The sequence below is a fragment of the Danaus plexippus genome, chromosome Z (assembly GCF_018135715.1).
Source record: "Danaus plexippus chromosome Z, MEX_DaPlex, whole genome shotgun sequence".
Lineage (NCBI taxonomy): Eukaryota > Metazoa > Arthropoda > Insecta > Lepidoptera > Nymphalidae > Danaus > Danaus plexippus.
This window is the reverse complement of record NC_083559.1, coordinates 10,517,452-10,538,208: the sequence shown is the minus strand read 5'-3', so window position 1 is coordinate 10,538,208 and position 20,757 is coordinate 10,517,452. Positions and strand designations below refer to the sequence as shown.

The 20,757-nt window shown below is 30.0% G+C and overlaps 1 protein-coding gene across 1 annotated transcript; it reads right to left on the bottom strand.

The window, feature by feature from the left end:
* On the bottom strand, nucleotides 1–20,494 carry LOC116777401 (uncharacterized). The gene is made up of 11 exons (XM_032670930.2): nucleotides 20,197–20,494; nucleotides 14,875–14,937; nucleotides 12,971–13,137; nucleotides 12,721–12,841; nucleotides 12,521–12,642; nucleotides 11,912–12,147; nucleotides 4,539–4,671; nucleotides 3,420–3,575; nucleotides 2,440–2,611; nucleotides 1,755–1,841; nucleotides 1–1,375 (listed from the first exon to the last, which is right to left on the bottom strand). Exons 1-11 carry the CDS (start codon nucleotides 20,368–20,370, stop codon nucleotides 1,283–1,285), a joined length of 1,524 nt encoding a protein of 507 aa, XP_032526821.2. The 5' UTR covers nucleotides 20,371–20,494; the 3' UTR covers nucleotides 1–1,282.
* Nucleotides 20,495–20,757: the final 263 nt, after the last annotated feature.

Here is a 20,757-nt window from a genome sequence, read left to right as displayed (position 1 = left end):
TTGTTTATTTGAAGTCGTTTATTATCTTATATCTATATTTTACATTATATTACAAGTGTAAAACACTTCAATATCATTATTAAAAGCATTTAGAATATAGTGAAGGCAACCATTTTCTTCTATTCTAAAGTCTCTCAAAGCATTGATCATTTGGCAGCCAATATAAAAAATAAATTATTTTGAGATTGCAAGTACGTATGTGTGTTTTAAGTATTTCATGGCGCCAAATGGATTTTTTCTTATATTTTCTTAATACAAATAAGCTCGCAATATATATTGTGCAAAGCAAAAGCAAAATATAATATATTTAAATTGGTCCTAAATATTATGTTCATTTTTTTATATAAACAATAACAAATGCTAGCAACAACTGTATAAATACTGTCAATAAAATATTGTCTTTTTTGACTTATTAATTGTTTTGAAAAGAAATGGAACTTCTCATAAAATAGTAGATGTGAAAAGGCCTTATTAAGATTTATATGACTAAAATTATTTGTAATGAATGACTCAAATTCAGTTTTCGTGAATATTCAAATATTTGAGCAAAATAAATAGTGTTAGTTGAACAAATCTTTGATACAATAATATTTCATGATTTTAATTTTTAAACTTAATTTCCTTAACTACATTTAAGTTACACAAGTGTTGAGGAAATTTTAAGTATTTTTTTTTTATATGTGATTAAATATAAAACCATAAATAGAATTATGGCGATATGAAAACTTAATATTGATATAACATTTTCAGACAATTAATCTAACATGCATATATAAAATGGTTTCTAAGTATCACCAACTCGGATGTGCTCGTATAGGATTACAAAATATCACAGCTGTTTGTATGAAAAAAACAATACTACACCAAAAAAAAAAAAGATGTGACATAGAATATTTCAACTATCAATACTTTTACTGTAATATTTGTATAATAGTTGTCAACCATATATCTAGATTCTAGACTCTAGACCACCTGTAAATAAAACATAACTGTAAGTTGATAAAAGTATTATCTAAATATTTTAAATAATAGATTGAGTTCTAGAATAAAATTTACAAGAATTCTCATTAATATAAAACAATGTAAGTAAGTTTACAGCAAAGCATTTTATGTATTAATTTTTACATCGGTTGGTGTTTCAAAATAGCTCATCACTACATCAATAGGGACATTTATTTGAGTGTTGCAATTGAAAAAACGAGCTCAATTCCTTTGGTATTTAGATTCTCCGTCCGCTGAATGTTGGTGTGAAATAAAGTGCTATCTGCTATGGTACTGTTGACTATGTGGCAGCATTGTTGTATTGTGGCCGGCCTGCCAGCTCTAGTAGGTAGCGATCGGGATGTTCTATCCAGTCCGCAGCTGATATCTTGACCTGGAACACAAATGTGCACTCAAAATATTACATAAGGAATTTTCAAAGCTGTGCCATACATATTTATAATTCTATCACTTTATTGGAATAAAAAAAATAATACTTCTGCCTTGAATACAATACAATAAAGATATTTGTTAATTCTTTAGATCTTCAAAGTGTATAAATAGTCTTAATATATGACAAGTCAAAAAAGCAATTATATAATTCATCAAAAACATTGTTTTGAGGTCATAGGGTTGAGGTTTTTGACTAGATTAAATTTAAGATTAATTATCACTATTACTCATTATTATTTAATATTTATATCTTTTAATTGAACCACCCATAAGTTTTATTATTGATAAATTAGGATATATTTTCTGTATATAGCTGATACCTGTCGTTGTCTCTCAGCCTCCCGGACCTGCCACTTTTTGACCTCAAGTTGAGCTTCCCTCAGGGCCTGCTCACCACAACCCCACACCTTTATACACACAACTATTATCAATAACACAATAAATACAAAATGCATATATTTTAATCGGTCCAAATTTTGGTACTATATTTAGACATATATATCATAATCATAGGGATGCGAGGAAGATGCCGTTACTAAATATTGACATAGATGATAAATAAATGAGTGTGCAATGTGGTATCAATGTTTCTATTCAAATTTAAATGTTGGTAAAAAGTCGAATCGACGTTCCGGTGACTTTTACATGAGATATATATCACAGCATCTCAGGATGCAGTTTTATAGATGTTCACCTCACTATAAGTTTTTACTAAATCAGTTAAATTAATCATTTTTGGGTCAGTAAGTAAGTACACTATAAGACAATTGTTAAATGTCACAATTAATAAATTAAATATCATCATCATATATTTGAAAGCAGTTGATTAAAAAAATTCAAGAAATATCAACTATTCGACGATTAGATAATTAATAATTTTGAAATCTTCTTTATCGATATTAATTTAATGTCACTACGTCATATCCTTGATTCTCAATGTTACCATAAAAACAACTCTGACAGTTAAATCAAATTGAAAAGTAATCTTAGATAATTCTATCTCACCTCAACAGCGCAGAGAGTGTACGGCACTCCTTTGAACGTGAATGAATCGAAACCTTCGTTTACAGACAGCAGCGGGCGACGTGGGTCCGAGCCAGAGCGGAGACCTCGTGGGTACCCGCGAATATGAGAATTAAGGTACAACAGCTTCGGACCGCACTCCACCAAAGACAACCTGAAGATGGATGCATAGATATGTAATAGTATACTTGTGTACGTTCATCAAAAAGAGAAATTAATAGATAGAGATGGAGCAATATGATAATAGATAAAAATTCAAGGTCGCTTATCAGTTAATACCTACACTACGGGAAAGAAGGGCGTATGAGAGAAGTTTGAGGTGTTTATTATATTTTTAGCAACGCACTGGTAAAGGTTGTAAGCCCACAAAAGAATATATTAGTGCTCAGCGACACCGGCGTTATGTTTGAATAGAACAAAATGGGAATAAAACCGTTATTGACTAAACACTGTAAGTCATTGTTTAGTATTTAGGAAAGTTATCTTCTCTCATTAGCTTGGCTATACTTCCTTAAGCCAGCCACACACGTTACAGTATCCTTGCGGAGGTACTGACTTGAACAAGTATGCTATAACGTGTATTGGAAGACAGCTGCGCAAATTTCCTACATGCACAAGTTCTTGAAAAAGTTCAAAATTTCAAATTCCAACTTGTGCAATATTGCGTTTGTCTGAGTTTACATGAACGTGTATAGTAGCAGTTTGCATTTTGCGCTAGTTTCAGTATTGTTTTAGCCAAACTTTGACTACAAAAAAAACACAGTCCATATAATTCGGTGTCTTCTGAATTTTCAGTTTTTTGTCGTTAAAATAAAGCCAACTACTGTCTTTGCGTCATCCATAGCATAAGCCGTTTGTGGTCAACTTCGAAATACGTGAATTTGTGTAAGTCTGGACTCTCTCAAGTATACCGTAACGTGTGGCCGACATTGGACAGAGTTAAGTGATTTGAGTGGGCTCACGTGGGATATAGTTGCACAAGGGCTCCCTGTGGTCCACCCCAGTACTGGTGTGTGTCACGCCATTCCTGAGGAGCACACACCACTACAGTGACCCTCTCCGATTCCGAAGATTCCTCACCTGCACACTTGCCCTCTATAACTACTAGTGTTGGACCCCTGAAATGAAAATGAGATGACGTCAAAGCTAAAGTCCATTGAATAATATATTATAGTATAAATTTGTTAAGCTGACATTTAGTTATTTTTTTTTAAATTTTGTATTCATTTAGTTCATTCATTGAAGGGGCAACCGGAATATTAAAAACAAATACATACTTGCGACGCTTTAAGATGGCCGCAGCGTTAATCAAAACAAAATATTCCATTAACCATTTGTAAAAAAATTAATTAAATACATTTAATGCTTTTTCTTTTGCAAGCTGTAATGCTACCTTTTTTAATTTATATTGTTTTCCAAAGTAAATATAAATTTTGTTTAAATTATAAGGATTACTAATTATTTACTACCTAGAAGAAGAAATTGTAAATTTAAATGTTAACCGAACTAACGTCTAAATTTTATTTATCTTACATTTATATCTATTATCCTAAAAGATCCCAAAAAAAATTATGGCTATTAGGTGACAGATTAAGCAAACTACGCTTGACTTTGAAGAAAAATTATAGTCAGCGTGGCAAAAAAAGTAATGATTCGTTAAGTTTAGTTTTCAAAATCCGGTGTATTTTTATATGGTACTACTTGTCAAATTTGTGTAGAATGCGAACATGTTTGAAATATTTAGTAAGTAAAGATGTCTTAAAGATCATCTACATCCTTCTACATTCTAAAATATTGAAGAAAGTAAGTATTAGGAAACGGAAAATTGTATCAAGGGTTAGCGGTTCAAATTGTTATTTACAGTCGAAACAAATATCCTTATTGCTTATTAAAGGTTACAGGAAAAACCTAAATATTAGATACATAGAAGTATTTTTTATATTAATTATCAATTCAATGATATTTTAAAAGCTTTAATTTTAGAAGTAAGCTCAGTAAATTAAAATTAAATAATGGTCACAAAGGTTGTCTTAATGAAAAGTGTTTAATGTATGAAGTTATTTTTACATTGAGCAACACACCGGTATGCTAGCGTGTGGTGAAGGAACCTGTTGGCACCCAGTCCGTGCTCGTTGGAGGCGTACAACGGCACCCAGTGTGAGGGCAGCGCGCACACCAGACGAGCCATCCACGCAGTCGAAGCAGTTGTACCACCTGACCGTTAATATCATATAGTGAATTGCTACTGAGAACTGTATCTGCGTTTGTCTATTGGTAACTCATTAGTGGTCTCAAGTGTTAATAAATGTGGAGTAATATTTTTGTTGTTGTAAGTGTATAAATTTTCGATGTGAATTATGAAAAAACTTTGTTACTATTACTATATGTTACAGTAATGATTGATTATTTTAGAAAAAAAAATTAATTCCTTCTGATGGACAGTGTGCGTTTGTAAACGATTATTCCAAGAGAAGCGAGTCAATACTGTTATCTTAATAATTTATAAGTCCAGAATCAAGATAGAGAAGACAATAATTAGACTGACAGTGTCTTAACTATCTCTTAGACTAAACTTGACAGCTTCTTTTCACTAAGAAGTATTCGTGTTTACGCTAAGGATTGCAGTTCATCTTTTTTGTAATATCTTGAAGTTCAAGCCTCAGAAGACATTTTCTCATGAGAAGATAGCAATATATGGCGTAGAAGACTATTTATCATTCCCCTGATGAGTTATACCTTACAATAATCCCCATTATGTCTTATACTTTATCTAATCCCTAAATTATTACTGTTTAAATTACGTCCGCTTAGTTTTGCTTTTGTTTAAATCCTTTGCTTCTTTATATATCAAATTTAATTACTCATTACATTAATATTTTAATATTTTCTACAAAAGTAAATTTTTCTTTCACTGAATTTAGGCCTAAAATAATTTTTCATTGTTTTAAAATTATAAGGAAAAACACATCTGATAATAGCATTGAATAATACACAAATAACACAATAGTAATGCTCATATTTTAAGGTTGCATATTATGCAATATCAAAGATTCGCGACAATAGGAAAACTCCTCTGTAGACAAGGCACAAAAACCTAATGTCATGTCTCTTGTATCAAAGGCAAAGATTCGGTTTACGATTACAGGCTCTTTCCCGAGGACGCCAGGTCCAAACTAACAGGTATTGAATTACTTAAGAAATTACTTTATATCTGACATGTGAAGAGCTCGGTATGGTGTCTATTGAGCGTATTTTAACTGGTAATATTCACTCTAACGTGACCAAAGCTACGATTTTTGGATAGACAGTTGTTACAAATTGTACAAATGACTCAACACGGTAAAGCGAGAGCATTGTGGAGTCGTATAGAAAATAAAAAATCAAAAGAACTTGAAATCTTAATAACAAACTTTCGTAAAAACCACTTTTAGATGAAGCCTACACTAGGCCGTTGTATTGGGGCCGTTGAGTTTAAAATCACTGGAGGTTACTAACCAGGACATCAAAATATAAATAAAAATACTAAAATATAGGTTACGTTACAGCAAATGTCTTCTGAATGTTTTGTCCTATTTTGATTAAAATTTATAGGTCTAGGAAAAACATTTTTAGGTATTAGAGCAAATTAATCATAACTAGAATGGACTTTTCATATGAAATAATGCATATCAGATAATGAGGTTTACCAAATCTGACATACTAGACGAAAGGTATCCCAGGATACTTTAGACAGTCGTTAACCTGTTTTAAATTATCTACACCAAATATGACAGAAAATAATGTTATCGTTCATGGTTAGTTACTTTTATGAGTTGTTATTTGGAGAGCAGGTTAAGAAAACCTATTTGGGAAGTGACTGTCCATATAGACCTAATGCGTACCAATAATAGCTTCAGATGTCAAGTGTTAAAGTTAAATTGTATAGAATATAGATCGTTCTGTTTATTGAGAAATAATGTCATAGTTTTTCTATAATGCGTAATACGTAAATTATATTGCGATTAGTGTAAAAAAAATGAGGATAGTTAATTTAAAAGTAGCTCTAAAATTACGATATCAAGATATAAGAGAATTCGAACGAAGCAAATTTTAATTAAATTTTATAGTACTTTTTATAACAATATTATACGAATTATAATAATATTGTCTGTTAAAGTGATTTGTTTGTAAAAATAAAGTACTGTGGGCTTTTACGTTGTAAGTTTAGATTCATCCCCTTACATTCAATAACCAAGCACTGAAGTTCCAAAATAATTCTGGTATTTTTTAAAAAGTAATCATATTGATAACACTAATATACTTATAGGTTCAGAAATTTAAATTGTTGGTGAAAACAATGAATTGATTATTCAAGTGTAAGCACAAATTTTATTTTTTTTCATAGTTACGTGTCATTCTGGTAATAAGCGTTTTGTATTTTAAGATACACCTAAGTTAAGTGAGTAAACAAATAGAGAAATTGACATATGATGCTAATCTTTATCGAGCCCTCTTGCCGAGCAGAACCGAAGATATTTATTTGATAAAATATTAATTGAAACAGAATCTCGTGAAAAATATAGTTTCGTGATTTTAATTAAATTTGAATATTATTCTAGTCTTGTACGAATTAATTTATTGGCTTCCCTACTTGTTAGAGATGAGAAAAATAACATTACTAGATATCTTTAAACCTTCCTGAAATATATTTTTTAGATTTCAATAGTAATTACATGTAATAGTAATGCAATAGTAATTAATTGTAATGCGTACAGCAGGTAACGTAACAATTAATTAAACTATATTGATTGTACCAAAAAAGGGTGATAATTGATATTCGTGTATATTATTTTTTGCGTGTTAAACATTCATTTCTCTATAGTTTTGTGAAAGTTAATAATGTTTTCATTATATTTTACTTATGATCATTTTTTATACATAAGAGAAGCAAAATAACTTTTAGATTGATATTAAAAACACCACTATATATTCAGCTCTGACGTACGTATACTTTAAATGAAGTTTTAATTAATTTCGCATACAAGCAAGACAACATTCAACAAAGTTTAGGCGTAATAAATAAAATGCAGCAATAGCTCATGGACAGTATAACTTCTACAAATTGCAATATATCAGTACATCCGTCAGATAGCCTTCAGAGGAATGCAAGACATACAATTATTTGCAAAAACAACAAATAAAAGTAGTACTAATAAACAAAAACAAAATAAATAACACTGCGCTTATTTTGCCTACATAATTATATAATTTTAATACCGTTATATCTGTTGTAACAAATACTTTCTGACACTATAATGAAACAAAAATCAATGGGACGAGATTAGTGCGCGTGACAGGTCGCTAAGACAATTTGTTTTAAGTAATCGCGAAATTGTAAAACTAATAACCACATTAACAATATTTTTCGTATTTATACGATACTTTATCAATATAACTCAATATGATAATAGTGAATAGGACGCGTAGCTTATTTCTTATAACATAAATAGTAAAATAAATACAAAATACAACTGTATTTTCTACTATAAATTTAAATATTGCCATGGCGTTGCAGATTATCTAGCATAGAATATCAAACATAATAAGTACAAATATAATAAATTAATTTCTGTCAAACAAAACGCTTTACGAATAATCACTATCTGTAATACATACAATTTTTTGGTTTAAATAAGTCCCATAACTTTGACTAAATGAATGGAATATAGGATATTTGAGATGAGATCGGATGAGAACATCCCAGAATAAGAATATGATACCTCCACTTCGCCAGAGCTGTTGGCTGAGCATAGGGCAATGAGAATTCGTATCAGAAGTATTACACATAGAACTTTGTTGAAATATTAAAAACAGTATTTAATTTAAGTCTTTTTATTGTTTACATAATATAAATAAAACAAACAAGAGAAACAAACTTTTTTTTATATTTTACTTCTGTATATCATTCTCTCTGATTGTCAGAGTTAATCTTTAAAACGTGTTAATAGCTTTGAGTGCAGCTTTAAGCATTTATGATCTTGTAGTAAAACATGGAGACTACATTTTATATAAGAAATAATGTCAATCATTTCGCCAACGTTTCTTATTAAAATATGAAATCGCTTTATGGGATTTTAACAAATGATTAGGTTCAATGCATATAAAATATTCTTATTCAATTTAAAATTTATATCGCGAAAAATATGTATACACTACTTAATAGTTGTACTTCGCATAAAAGCCCATAAATAAAAAAATCAAGTTATTGAAATTGAGAGATGACGATGATCAAGTTATTTGTAATATTACTACAGTATGGTATAACCAATGACCTGTATTGTATAAAATAGATAACAATGTGAACCAGCCCTAATAATTGTAAATTTTTTTCTTAACTTAAAATTCAGCTTTCATCAAATACATTTCTAATAAGCAAAACGCACAGGCACACTCAGTACAATTCATATCAATTATTTTATTTGCATAAATAAATTCTTTGTTGATTAACTAGATTAAGATAGTTTGAAACATTAGTTTCAAAGAAATGATATGGTATCTGAGCAGAAGCGCCGTATACATTGTGTCATTTGACTTCATACAAAAACCAGAGGTAACTGCACGTAATTCATGGATAAATATTAGCTTATGTCGTATTGTGATGTCTAAGCTAAATGATAACAGAACTTCCACAAATACATTGTGTAGTTTTTGCTTAAAAGAACAACAAACATCAAAAAATCCATTCGCACCTCCATATGTTATTTAAAAGCACTATTGCCAAGGATACCCAAACAAAATAAACACGATCCCAAGTCACAGTTCGCGAAGGCACAGATCGAAAAAATATTTTGTAAAAAAAAAGTATACAAAAATCGCTCACCAACTTCCATATGGCTGTTGCGTTATAAATAGAAACTTCCATGACATAGATTGTCATTATTCGGTTTCATTTTTATTAGTGAAATATTATTTAAACAAACTATAAAATCTCGCAGTTCGCATGAAAACATATAGAGAATACATTAATATAAATTGCTCCAGCAAAAATCGGAAGTCTTTAAAAACACATGAGAATTCGCTTTTGGTTTAGACGTAAAATAATGTATTTTTTTTTTTACATTATACAATTTTAGGAAAAGATCTCGTGGGAAAAAGTCTCGTAAAATTCGCATGAGCGATGCAGTTGCCTATAAAATAACTGAACACAACGAACACTTGTTCTAGTAAATTAATAAAAATTGTGTAAACAAATGCAAAAAAGAATAACACTTAATCCGCTCTATAGTTTTACCTCATCTTTAGTTTCATCACAATCGGTTCAGCAGTTTAGACAATACGTGTCTTCATATATGTAACACCAATTTTCAATATTACTGCTGTCATTAATATAGACATATTATTGTTAGAATATTAGTAAATAGTAATGTCTATAGAACTTACTTATTATTTTATTATATATGAATAACTTCAGTCACGAAATCGCATTTAGATTTAAAAAAAATTAATTTATATGTATTCCAATAGAATTAATCATCATAATACATGGTGTTCCATTGTCAGGTTTACGCTATCAAAGAATTCACTCAGTAGTTTCGGAGGTTACGTCACGCACAAACAGAAGCGAATACCTTAAAATTATTTGTGTAGATAGACATCAATATTACAATTCGCAAAAATCACTCTTAATATAAATATTAACAACAAAAAAAAAAATACAATTTTCATGAAATAAAATCTATGTCTGCATGTCGAATTAATAGCCTTCAACGCTGTTTATTTAGTATATAAAATTCAACTGGTCTGAAGATTCACTACAACATTATAAGAAAAATGTGAAAAATGAGCAACTATAGGCAAGAGCACGATTTATTTTATCAGAACTTGTCCTAGAAAAAAATTTTTATTATGAAAAATGGATAAAATGCGAACTCAATCTCTTAGAGAATTAAAAGAAGTTTACTGCATAATTGAGAAAATTAATTATGAAAGACAGACAGAACATGATTTATATTAAAAAAAAAATCTAAATTAAAAGTTAAATTGCATCAAAATTAAATAAAGAAAAGCTTGATCGCTTGGAGCATAATTTATAATATTTGTTTCATAAATAAAAATGTAAAGAAATGTGAAAACTCATCGCTCGAAGCATAATTCATAAAAATATATAAACACGTAAACGCTCACCGCTTGAAGCACAATAATTAATAATAATAAAAGTTGTCTTATGAATAAAAAGATAATGAAATGTGAACACTCATCGCTAGGAGCAACATTTATATATTAATAAATAAATAGTTTAAGTATAGCAAAATAAAAAAAAATCTGATCAGTAATCACCTAGAACATAGTTAAATAAATATTGCAACTAAGTATGTTAATACAATTATTAGTACGAAATTCTTCATTTTTATTTACAAAAATAACGATCGCATCGGCGCATAGTGTCTGGTGTCTTTTAATAATAATTTTTTGTACTAATAAAAAGTCTAACTAAGGCGAAGTTATTAGGGCTATAATCGATACATTTTTGAACTTAAAATTTTGTTAAAGTAATTAAATTTAAATATTATTTCTATATGATTGAAGTATATGGATTGAACTGAGATATATAGTGGTGTGACTTATTGATAATATAATTCATTGTAATGACATAACTATTTCACATATTACCGAAGATAAGAAAGGTATGTCCTTGTAGTGCTTTCGTTTGTTTTTTTTTTTGTGCCATTATTATTTCGTGACAGGAATGTTGTTATGTGTATGTTATATATAATTATTGTTGTATATGCAACGATCTGTGTGATTTTTTTTTCTTTTTTTTTATATTCTTCCCTTCATTCCATTTCATCTCAGTAAAGGAGTCCAGCGTTATATTTTCTTGGCAAAGTGTTGTGTGCACTGATTTTGTTAAAATATTTTACTAATCCTTATGCATTGTTGTTTTTATTACGATCGTATGCTTTTTGTTTTCCTACCATGTTACAAGTAAAAAATAAGCTTTTATTAACATATGCTATTTTCTTTCCTTAAATATGAAGGACGATGCGATAGAACATTTTCTCCTCAACAAATTGGAGAATAATAAAATATAATACTTATTAGACAAACGTTTCGGTTCCTTCCTAACCACAGAAAATATTGATTGTTAATTAATTACAACTACAAAGAAATTAAGTCCAAAGTATTAGCGAGACAAGGGCTTGCAGACACTTAGATTTCATCGCTACCCTTTTATCATAGGAAAATAGTTCTTTTTTGTTCTGCAGTACGTTTATAAGTGTAACCAGGAAGTTAACGAAATTTTTCTATACAGTGCGTAATAACCATGAGAACATATGCCATTTTTTTTACAGAAAAAACCCAGTTGTATGATTTGGTGGTTGGGTCAGAGTGTGTTATGAGTGTTTATGTCATTTATGAGTGCATATGTAACTGTGTATATGCATTCATGCCGGTGTATTTGCCTGCGGTATACCTGGGTGAGGCGGGGGTTTGGCTGGTCTGGAGTAGAGTGGGGGTGCCGTTGCTGCCAGCAGCCAAGCGGCTGAAACCGGCAGGAGTCCACTGCCACCGGAACCAGCACCCGAGCCGCCCGCCCAGGAACCGCGTTCCAGAACCGGAGTGCCGAGCTCCAGCGAGCCGCTGCTGCTACTGCTGTTGCTGAGGGACTCAATGTCGCGGTGACGAGTCGCTAGGATGTGCACACAGTACCTATAAAAAAAGAAAGATAATACTTTAATTTAGTACCTTTGTTGATACCTTCCTCACAACCGGATGAAGCGATACGCTTCCACCCTTCTCGTGAGTATATCATAATGTCCATATCCCATACCACTCATAATTTAGAAGTCTTGCTTTGCAGCAGGAGATATTAGGTTACTACTGAAATAGTGCATTCATCATCCTCAGGTATATTTCTACCTACCATTAAGTATGATTAAGTGCTATCAGGACAGTTTAAAAAAAAAAAGTTTATGCAACATGTTTTAACAAAAAACATTAATTATAGATTCATTTTGAAGCTTAATACGAATGATATCCTTATCTTCCGTTTAAATAAATACGGGATGAGATCGATTCTCACCTGTGTATGGGGAATATAAGTCGATGACAGTGCTCCTCTAGCCAGCGTACCACGAATCCGACGCTATGGGAATCTTTATTGTTGAAACAACCCCTGATGACTGCTGAAAGCGTCTTATTTATCTGGAAGCAATCGAATTAATTGTGACACGAGATGCAAATATTGTATAATATATAAACATATATAAAACATTATCTCACCATTGGACATGCTTGTGGACCTTCGGGATAGTGGTCCATCGATAATTTGTAGCTGATGTAGAGAAGAGCGCGAAGATCGTTAGGAGTTACATTGCCTTCTTCGGGTTCGGAGCTGAACATTCTGTTTGGACGTAAATATCTTGTGAATACTACAATTCACTTTGACGTTACTATCTAACGTAGGTAAAGTTTTAAAAATTAACATATTTTCATCGGATTTGGAATCAAGAGAGAGAGGAGCTACTCTTACCTTATATACGTTTCAATGATGGCGTTGTCATCTAGCATGGCCAGTATCTTTTCGCACTGTTGTCTGAACGCAGACAGGGGAATGTGATTGTTCTTACACTTAGCTGTCCTGTGAACATAGTTGTAAAACTGACGCGCCAGTTCTGGATACATCGGAAATAGATATTTCTGAAACATTAAAACAGTTCTTATTAATAAAACATAAAAAAAAATACAGAAATTATAAATATTATTATATGCACTTTTAATTGTTCTTAAGTTGTAAGGTCTCAACAATCAATTAAACGATCGAGAGTAGGTGCGTGATTGCCACAAATTATACGCGACGATATTTACCATTGTGTGTTACCGAATACATACGTGCTATGTGATTGTGTGTTATGTATATTTATATCGTTTCTCATTCACGTTTGAATTAATAATATTTTAAAAAGCGACACTCGTTTTTTTTATTAAAGAATCAGTTTTTTTTTATTTCGGTAAAGAAAACGTTTTGCAAATACATATTTTTGTAAACTTCACAACAGTCTTTCGTTATTTTTTATTAAGATGTAACTATTTTGTGCAATTAAGTCGGGTGTGGTAGAGACTGGAATATTGTTAGACAAAACAATATTTACTAACAAATTATATGAGGTGGCAACCGGAGGTTCCAGGGAAACCTTCTCATATGTGTATATTATAATAAGAATTACATATTAAAACTTATAACCTATTCCTAATACTATATGATCGCCCCGATGTTAGGATAGCAATCCCATTCCATTGCTTGTGTGGTATCAGGGACCTTTTGGTTCACATGGCTTTGTGTTCGTTCCGCGGAGTCAGCAAAAAGTCCCTCGTAATACGATATTCTATCCGTACAACGACGTTGCCCCGGCGATGCTCATTTATTTTTTAATATGTTGCGCGTACGTAACAAACAAAGGATTTACTAACAAACTAAAAAAACAAATTACATCTAGTCAAGTTCTATGCACCGCGAAGGGCTTTTTAAAAATAGATTTTATTTAAATATAATGGTTCTTTTATTAGAGAACCAATTACTTAGACTGCCGCCTACAGATTGAGCTTAAAACTAATACAATATTAAAATGTTAACATTAATGCAACCCGAGAGGTTCTTCTCATTACCACAATGCTTGCTTATTCTAATTATTAGAAAGACGGCCACTGATGAAGGTATCGGGTATAATACTTTAGAATATTCGCCTGGGAACGACTCTAGGTGCCGAGTCAGCGGTAAGCGATGATGACTCCCTCGTTTGGACGGACGTAACTATCTAAACTTTAAAGTAAAAAAAAAATTTTTAATCCCAAACATGTTTCCTTTACACCGATATTAGTTGACTGCCTACACTTATTCTAAGTTCGCAAGATCACACTGAAAAGTTAATTGTTTTTTATTCAGAAATTTTCGTACATTTAGCGTAAGTTATTGAACGATAAACGGGAAACTCTTCATATGTAGTGTGATCATAGAGACTAAGCATAGAGATTTAATTCGTTCTTTAAACTCCATACCACAGCGAATTTTTCTTAAAATGTATATTATATATTCTATACATATCTATAAAATTTTACTACATGCATATGGACATAAACCAAAATAACATTTTTTACAATTTATGTCTGTCCGTTTGTTCCGGCTAATCTCTAAAATGGCTGGACTGATTTTAAAGGGATTTTTATTGGCAGGTAGCTGATGTAATAAGGAGTTAGTTAGGCTACTGTTTTATTCCGAACCCAAAATTAAGAGGGAAGCGCGGCGCATAAAAGATTATTCATTGTTTTTTTTTAATTTTTATGGAGTTCCGAGTAACAGTTGGTAGTTAACAAAATTAGATAATTATATAGTATTTAACAAAATTAAAGTAAATATATCGCAATTTTATAATAACTTACGGTAAAAGATTTTTCCGTAACCCCATTGACTCCATCTTCCTTCTGTGATCGGTGCGCAAGGAGCTGAAGATAAAAGAAAATTATTAAAAAAAAACATCCACATATTGCTTTCATTGAAGTTACTCATTAGGAGAATTCAGAATAAGTTTAAAAATTTATATTTTTTATAGTTAAGCTAAAGTATAATTCACAACTGGCCAGTGTTCATAAAACGAGACATTAAAGACGCATAATTTAATAGCATTAATTAGATAAATAATTATGTTTGGTAAAATGTACGAAGTTATACATTTCACGGACTTAAAGTGATGTTTTCGTGATTTAACATAAAGGAAAACGTGTTAATATCAGTTTTATAATTGTTTATTAATAATTAATTGCCATATTACGTGATAATTAATTAGCAATTATCACGCAATTTCTTTCCCCGGATAAGTTCTCGACTGCCACACCGCATTTTATTATTAAAGGTATTATTTACGATACAAGGACGACTTAATTAGACGTCGTAAATTACAATCATCGGTATTACTAGATATAAAGTACTTCATAAATGAAGACAATAAATATCAATGATACAGATTGCATAAGTTGCACACTTCTGTTTGTTTCCGTACTGACTATTTTCTGTACTAACATCACTTCGTTGTTGTTTGATGTTTTTTGTCAACTATGAATTTGTTTATTCAGAGATAAAGAACCTTTGAAATAAATTAAACTTATCCTAGGATATGATCCACTTATTTGTTTACATTATGTATTTTTATTTTTATTGACCGGACCTTTCGGATACTTACCGGAAACCGTTTTCAAGCCTCAAGGCTAGACGAGTTAAAGTGTCGGTCACTTATGTGGTCTTTTTGTTTGTTATCTACCGCCAGCGACATAAAAATGTTCTTGAGTATTCTTCTAATGCAAATGTGTACACAAGAAAATCTTAGAAGCTTTTTGTTTTTTTATATAAGAAACTGAATTGCTGTAGAGCCAGTAAAAAAGTTATGTATTGTATTAAGAAATCCATTTAAAGAAAAATGCCTGTTGTTAAGGGCGTAACTTGAAAACGGTTCACTAAATTCGACTAATTTATTTTTTGTATGTTCCTTAAGGCCCGCGGGAGGTTTATATGCTAATAAATATTAAAAATTAAAATGAGAAAAATCTAGAAAACTAAAAACTTAAATTGCCTGGACGAGTCTGTCAACACAACACTTTTTATTAAAAAAAATAATAATTGTCAAAAGGTTTAGGTAAATTATAAACGTCGATGTAAACAAAAGAAAGTGTGCTTTTTATGGAATTAACATTTTTGTTGATTAGATTACACTGTTGGAAGATAATTTAAAAATTTAAAAAAATGTACTCGAATAAATTATATAATTTTAATATAGCATGTATAAACTTTATTACTATATTAAATTTCGGACACAATTAAGTCTGTCCGTGCAACTTACACAAAATAAAAAAAAAAATTGTAGTTTTAATAAATTATTATACATTTTTCTATTTATTTATTTTTTGTTTTTTCAAAAAAACTTCCTCATTCAGATATACATATTAATGAATATACAAATATACATTTTATATACAACACCGCGTGTAACAAAGACACCCGACCAGATTATCTAAAACAAATGCAATTGCCCAAAGCAATTCGTGTTTTATGTTTAACGAAAACAAAAGAATTGAAGCTTGTAGCTACGATAAAACGATGTTGTAAATCATATTTGCTTTATATTATTGCAAACTTGACCGATTAGTAAAGTGACGGGATAATTATTATCAAATGAAAAATAATCATGATCGATATTTAAGATAAAAACTGTAAGATGACCGTGAAATATATTTTAAAATTAATTATTTTTTGAACACGCAACTTCCACATGTATTTAGGTTATTTGTTAATTTGATATATATACTTACATTATTTATCGAACAATCTCATAGTGAATGTAACAAAATATGCAATGGTATGCCATCTTTTATAAATGATAGACGGAATTTAGTGAATGAAAATAGTATGAAAAAATCACCAATTTTATTCAGTGACTATTGGATTTTAACTAAAATTATAAAAACATATGCTTCATTTTAAATTTAAATTAATAACAAATCATTGCCACTAGCATCAAGTAGTAGAAGTATATACGTAATGAGTACAGAAACCCATTTAGTTATATAGTTGTTGAAAAAAAAAACAAATAGTTCTTGTTTATCTTGGACTCTCTTCTGAAAATATCGGCATCGTTTAATGTTGACGAATATTTATAGTTTAATAAATGGAAAACGTAATATTTTACTTCCGTATTTTAAGATATTTTTTTTACCTATTGATTGATAGAACAGGACTCGGCTTATTTTTGACAGTTGCAATAACATACTTTTAAGATTTATTTATTTCAACAAAACTAATACAATCTAGTATTATTAGTATATAATATATACATATAAAATTTGGCTCCGTGTAAACTATAGACCTTTTCTACTTTGTTTACAGCGACAATTTTTAAGATGTCAGTGTAAGTTTCGAAAGTAATTATGTGAATCAAAGGAGAAAAGGCTATTGTGTAGAGAAAATGAGAATATATGAGACAAATCTGATATATCTATCATTGTTTTTTTTTCTTAATTAATTCTTTCATTTTGTTTATTTCTTAATTAAATTTTAAATACATTTATGACAATCAAATATAATTCATATTCGTCCTTTATTTTGATTATCTTTATAGCCGTACATTATCGTCAAAGCAAATTATTTGCACTTGATTTATGAGTCTCATATATTTTTTTTTCATTAAACTAGCCTTCAAAACCAGACAGTGTTCGATCATAAAATCACCTAAAGTAAGTCACCAGAGTTTTTTAATTCCACTAATACTAGACGGGTGCAAATATAATAGATATATCATATAAAAAAAAATATTTTTTGTATAATCAAAGCCTATTAAGCCTACAAAAAGAAAACAGTCGAAAGTTTCAAAATCTCTCAATGTTTGTAACAAAACAATTTAATGGAAGTCAACAACTATCTTATTTTTAGTAAACGTTTATAATTGTATCTCTCACCTTGTAATCAATTCTCAGATGCTTCTTGACTTTCCGTCTTTCTTTTATACCGACGATAGTAAAGCGTAAATATTTTACTATAACAAATCTATCCATACTCAATGTACAACGCACGTTTGCTATACGATGCCACAGCACGTTTGCTATGTGATTCACGACCAGTGATTTATCATCATGTTTTTGGATAAGATTGTCACCGACTATTTACGAGATAAGAGTTGTTATATAATGTGCAGTGAATACTTTGTAAATGGTTTTAAATTATGTGATTTCCATTTATGATATTAACTGCTTAATTGGTAAAGCAATAAAATAAATAAAGTTGTTTTGTGGAATTTTTAATAAATATTTCAATAGTCATATAATAGCTTAATGTCATTTTAAGGTATAATTTTGTTTTTATAGTCAAATGGCACAACAACACCCATCATTCAGTTTAAGATGATAGATGTTCTGGCTATTTTTGAGTTTGTTTTAACTTACACACATAATACAATTACTGCATCAGTTATTATTTTATTTAAAAAGAGGTCCTTATTATTTCATAATTTAAGAGATTTTAATTTTATTGTTTTATAAAAAAAAAAAAACACATTTATACAATTAGGTAAAATATTATCTCTGGTTTCCAAAAAGATTTAAATGGAATTAAAAGATACCCTTAAAAGGTATTTATTCAATTATAAATAAATCATATGTCAAATATTTAAACCGGATATAATTCAAAAACTGTTGCCAGAAACTTCATACGTAAAGATGTAGTAAATGTACTAAGTGCTGAAACAATTTATTATGCCAATCGACCAACAATGACATCTATATGCTATGTCATGTGACTCCACACTATAAACAACTGTTACTTTTTACGACTGACAATTTTTGTTTATTTTGATAGTCATTGTCAAAAAATTATATAAAGTTCGGTAAACAAGAACGGCATACTAAAATGCATTATAATCTATGTTTACATTGGTACAGCATGAGGTAAAATTTAATGAATAAAATGAATGCCAATTACTATAGACCGACAGTCAATAAATGCTCTTGGTGGTTTACCATTTATTTGTTAGATACAATGATTTTGTCTTGCATTTTTGGAATTATTGTCAAGATTGAGATAAATATCTTAGTAAACATTAGAGTATTGTGCAGCATCTTTGTTACCAAATGTCAAGTGATATGTTTATTTATGTTTATATGTACATAAGTATATTTTAAAGTCTCAAACTAGATAAAAATATTGATGAATAAACAACCAAAGTTCAGAAAATCTTAATAGGTATACATGGTATTAACCATGTAAAAAATAAGATAAGTTCAATATTATCCATAATTGATATTCAGCAAATTTCATTGCTCCCTATAACATTTGTAGTTCTAAATTGAACCTACTAACATATCAAAATCCATATGGTCATAGGATTAAAAACTTGGTATGTCCGAATTCATTAGCAAACCACTGTTCATCAACATTCACTTCCTCATGTAATGTTAATTTAGAAAAAATATAGAAATAGATTTGTTGATTAACGAAAATATTAAAAACTGTATTGTTTTTAATAAATAAATAATATGTATGGCATATATACAAAACAATACTTTTTTGTTTATAGTGTGCTATAAATTTTTTTTGGCTTGTCACAATAATTACAATATATTTTTAAATTCACTATGGAGGTCATAACAAAGTTAACAGATGTGGTAAGCTAAATGGCAATGATATAGCAAAACATAACCTTCCTCAAAACATATATGGCCTAACAGACATGAATAATAATTAATGTGGATATAAAATAATCAATAGTTTTCCTTAAACATTCCCAAGAAAGTAGTAAATATGGAGTCTCAAGCATGGAAACATACACACTTAAATGGTTATAAAGCAGTATCAGTAAGTGCTAACTGCAGACAAATTTGAATCTGAATTCATAAATACTGGAAAAGTGAGTCACTCCTCCAATTATCAATGTAGTGAATTTACTGTTTTTATTTACTGATTCAAAGACTAGTTCTTAGAATTGTTATAAAAATTATTATTTCAGTTTCTTTATACTAAAACTTTTTTGAAAAACTTAGCTCCTAAAATTTTCTTAAATCAAATATTTATATTTCTTATCACTTACGTTAACGACATTTGTAATCAATTTTCAAGGCCAAGCAAAGCAAATAGTATGGCGGAGCAAATTTTACGGACGACTTCTTTATTGCAGGTCCGGAATAACTTAGTTTACACAAAATATGCGAAATATACTACCTCACCTTGCCAAGTTTTTCAACGGGCACTAAAGACGTTGTCTGTTGCTCAGACTTTTCTGGCTGATCTTGCACTTCTCCGTTGGACCCCGATCTCATGCTTCGGGTTGAGCCTCTAGGAGTGCTCATGCCACTGCCGTCTTTTATATCACTCTTTCCATGTGAATTATTGTTTCCCATCGTATCTTATCGAGTCTACACAGCACAGCTGTTTAAAGACTTTACGTGGATTCTAAATAAAAAACAGCTCCTACTCGTACAATGATACAATCAGCATGCAGTCACAGATAAAATGTAATTTTTAGTTTAGCGTACACTGTCACTGTCAATTTGTGAATGTTGACAGGAAGTGACAGGAAGTTTCCTATATAATCCTGAAGTCTGAAAACTCAAAATTTCAATTCCACTTATTTATCTTACTATTTTTGACGCCTTAATATTTAATAAGAATTAATATCATGATATCAAATATATTTTTTTGTACATAATATCGTAATTTAATTCAGGTTAACTTTTTTTTGCAGTGCATAAATATTTTGACAATATTTATTTTACTAATAAATTATA

Excerpts from the sequence above, each read along its gene's own strand:
- LOC116777401 (XM_032670930.2), bottom strand. The coding sequence starts at position 20,370 with ATGGGAAACAATAATTCACATGGAAAGAGTGATATAAAAGACGGCAGT. Across the intron at positions 13,138-14,874 it reads TTACGGAAAAATCTTTTACC|AAATATCTATTTCCGATGTA; the intron begins GTAAGTTATTAT and ends TTAATGTTTCAG. Across the intron at positions 2,612-3,419 it reads CTTGTGCAACTATATCCCAC|GTTGTCTTTGGTGGAGTGCG; the intron begins GTGAGCCCACTC and ends ATCCATCTTCAG.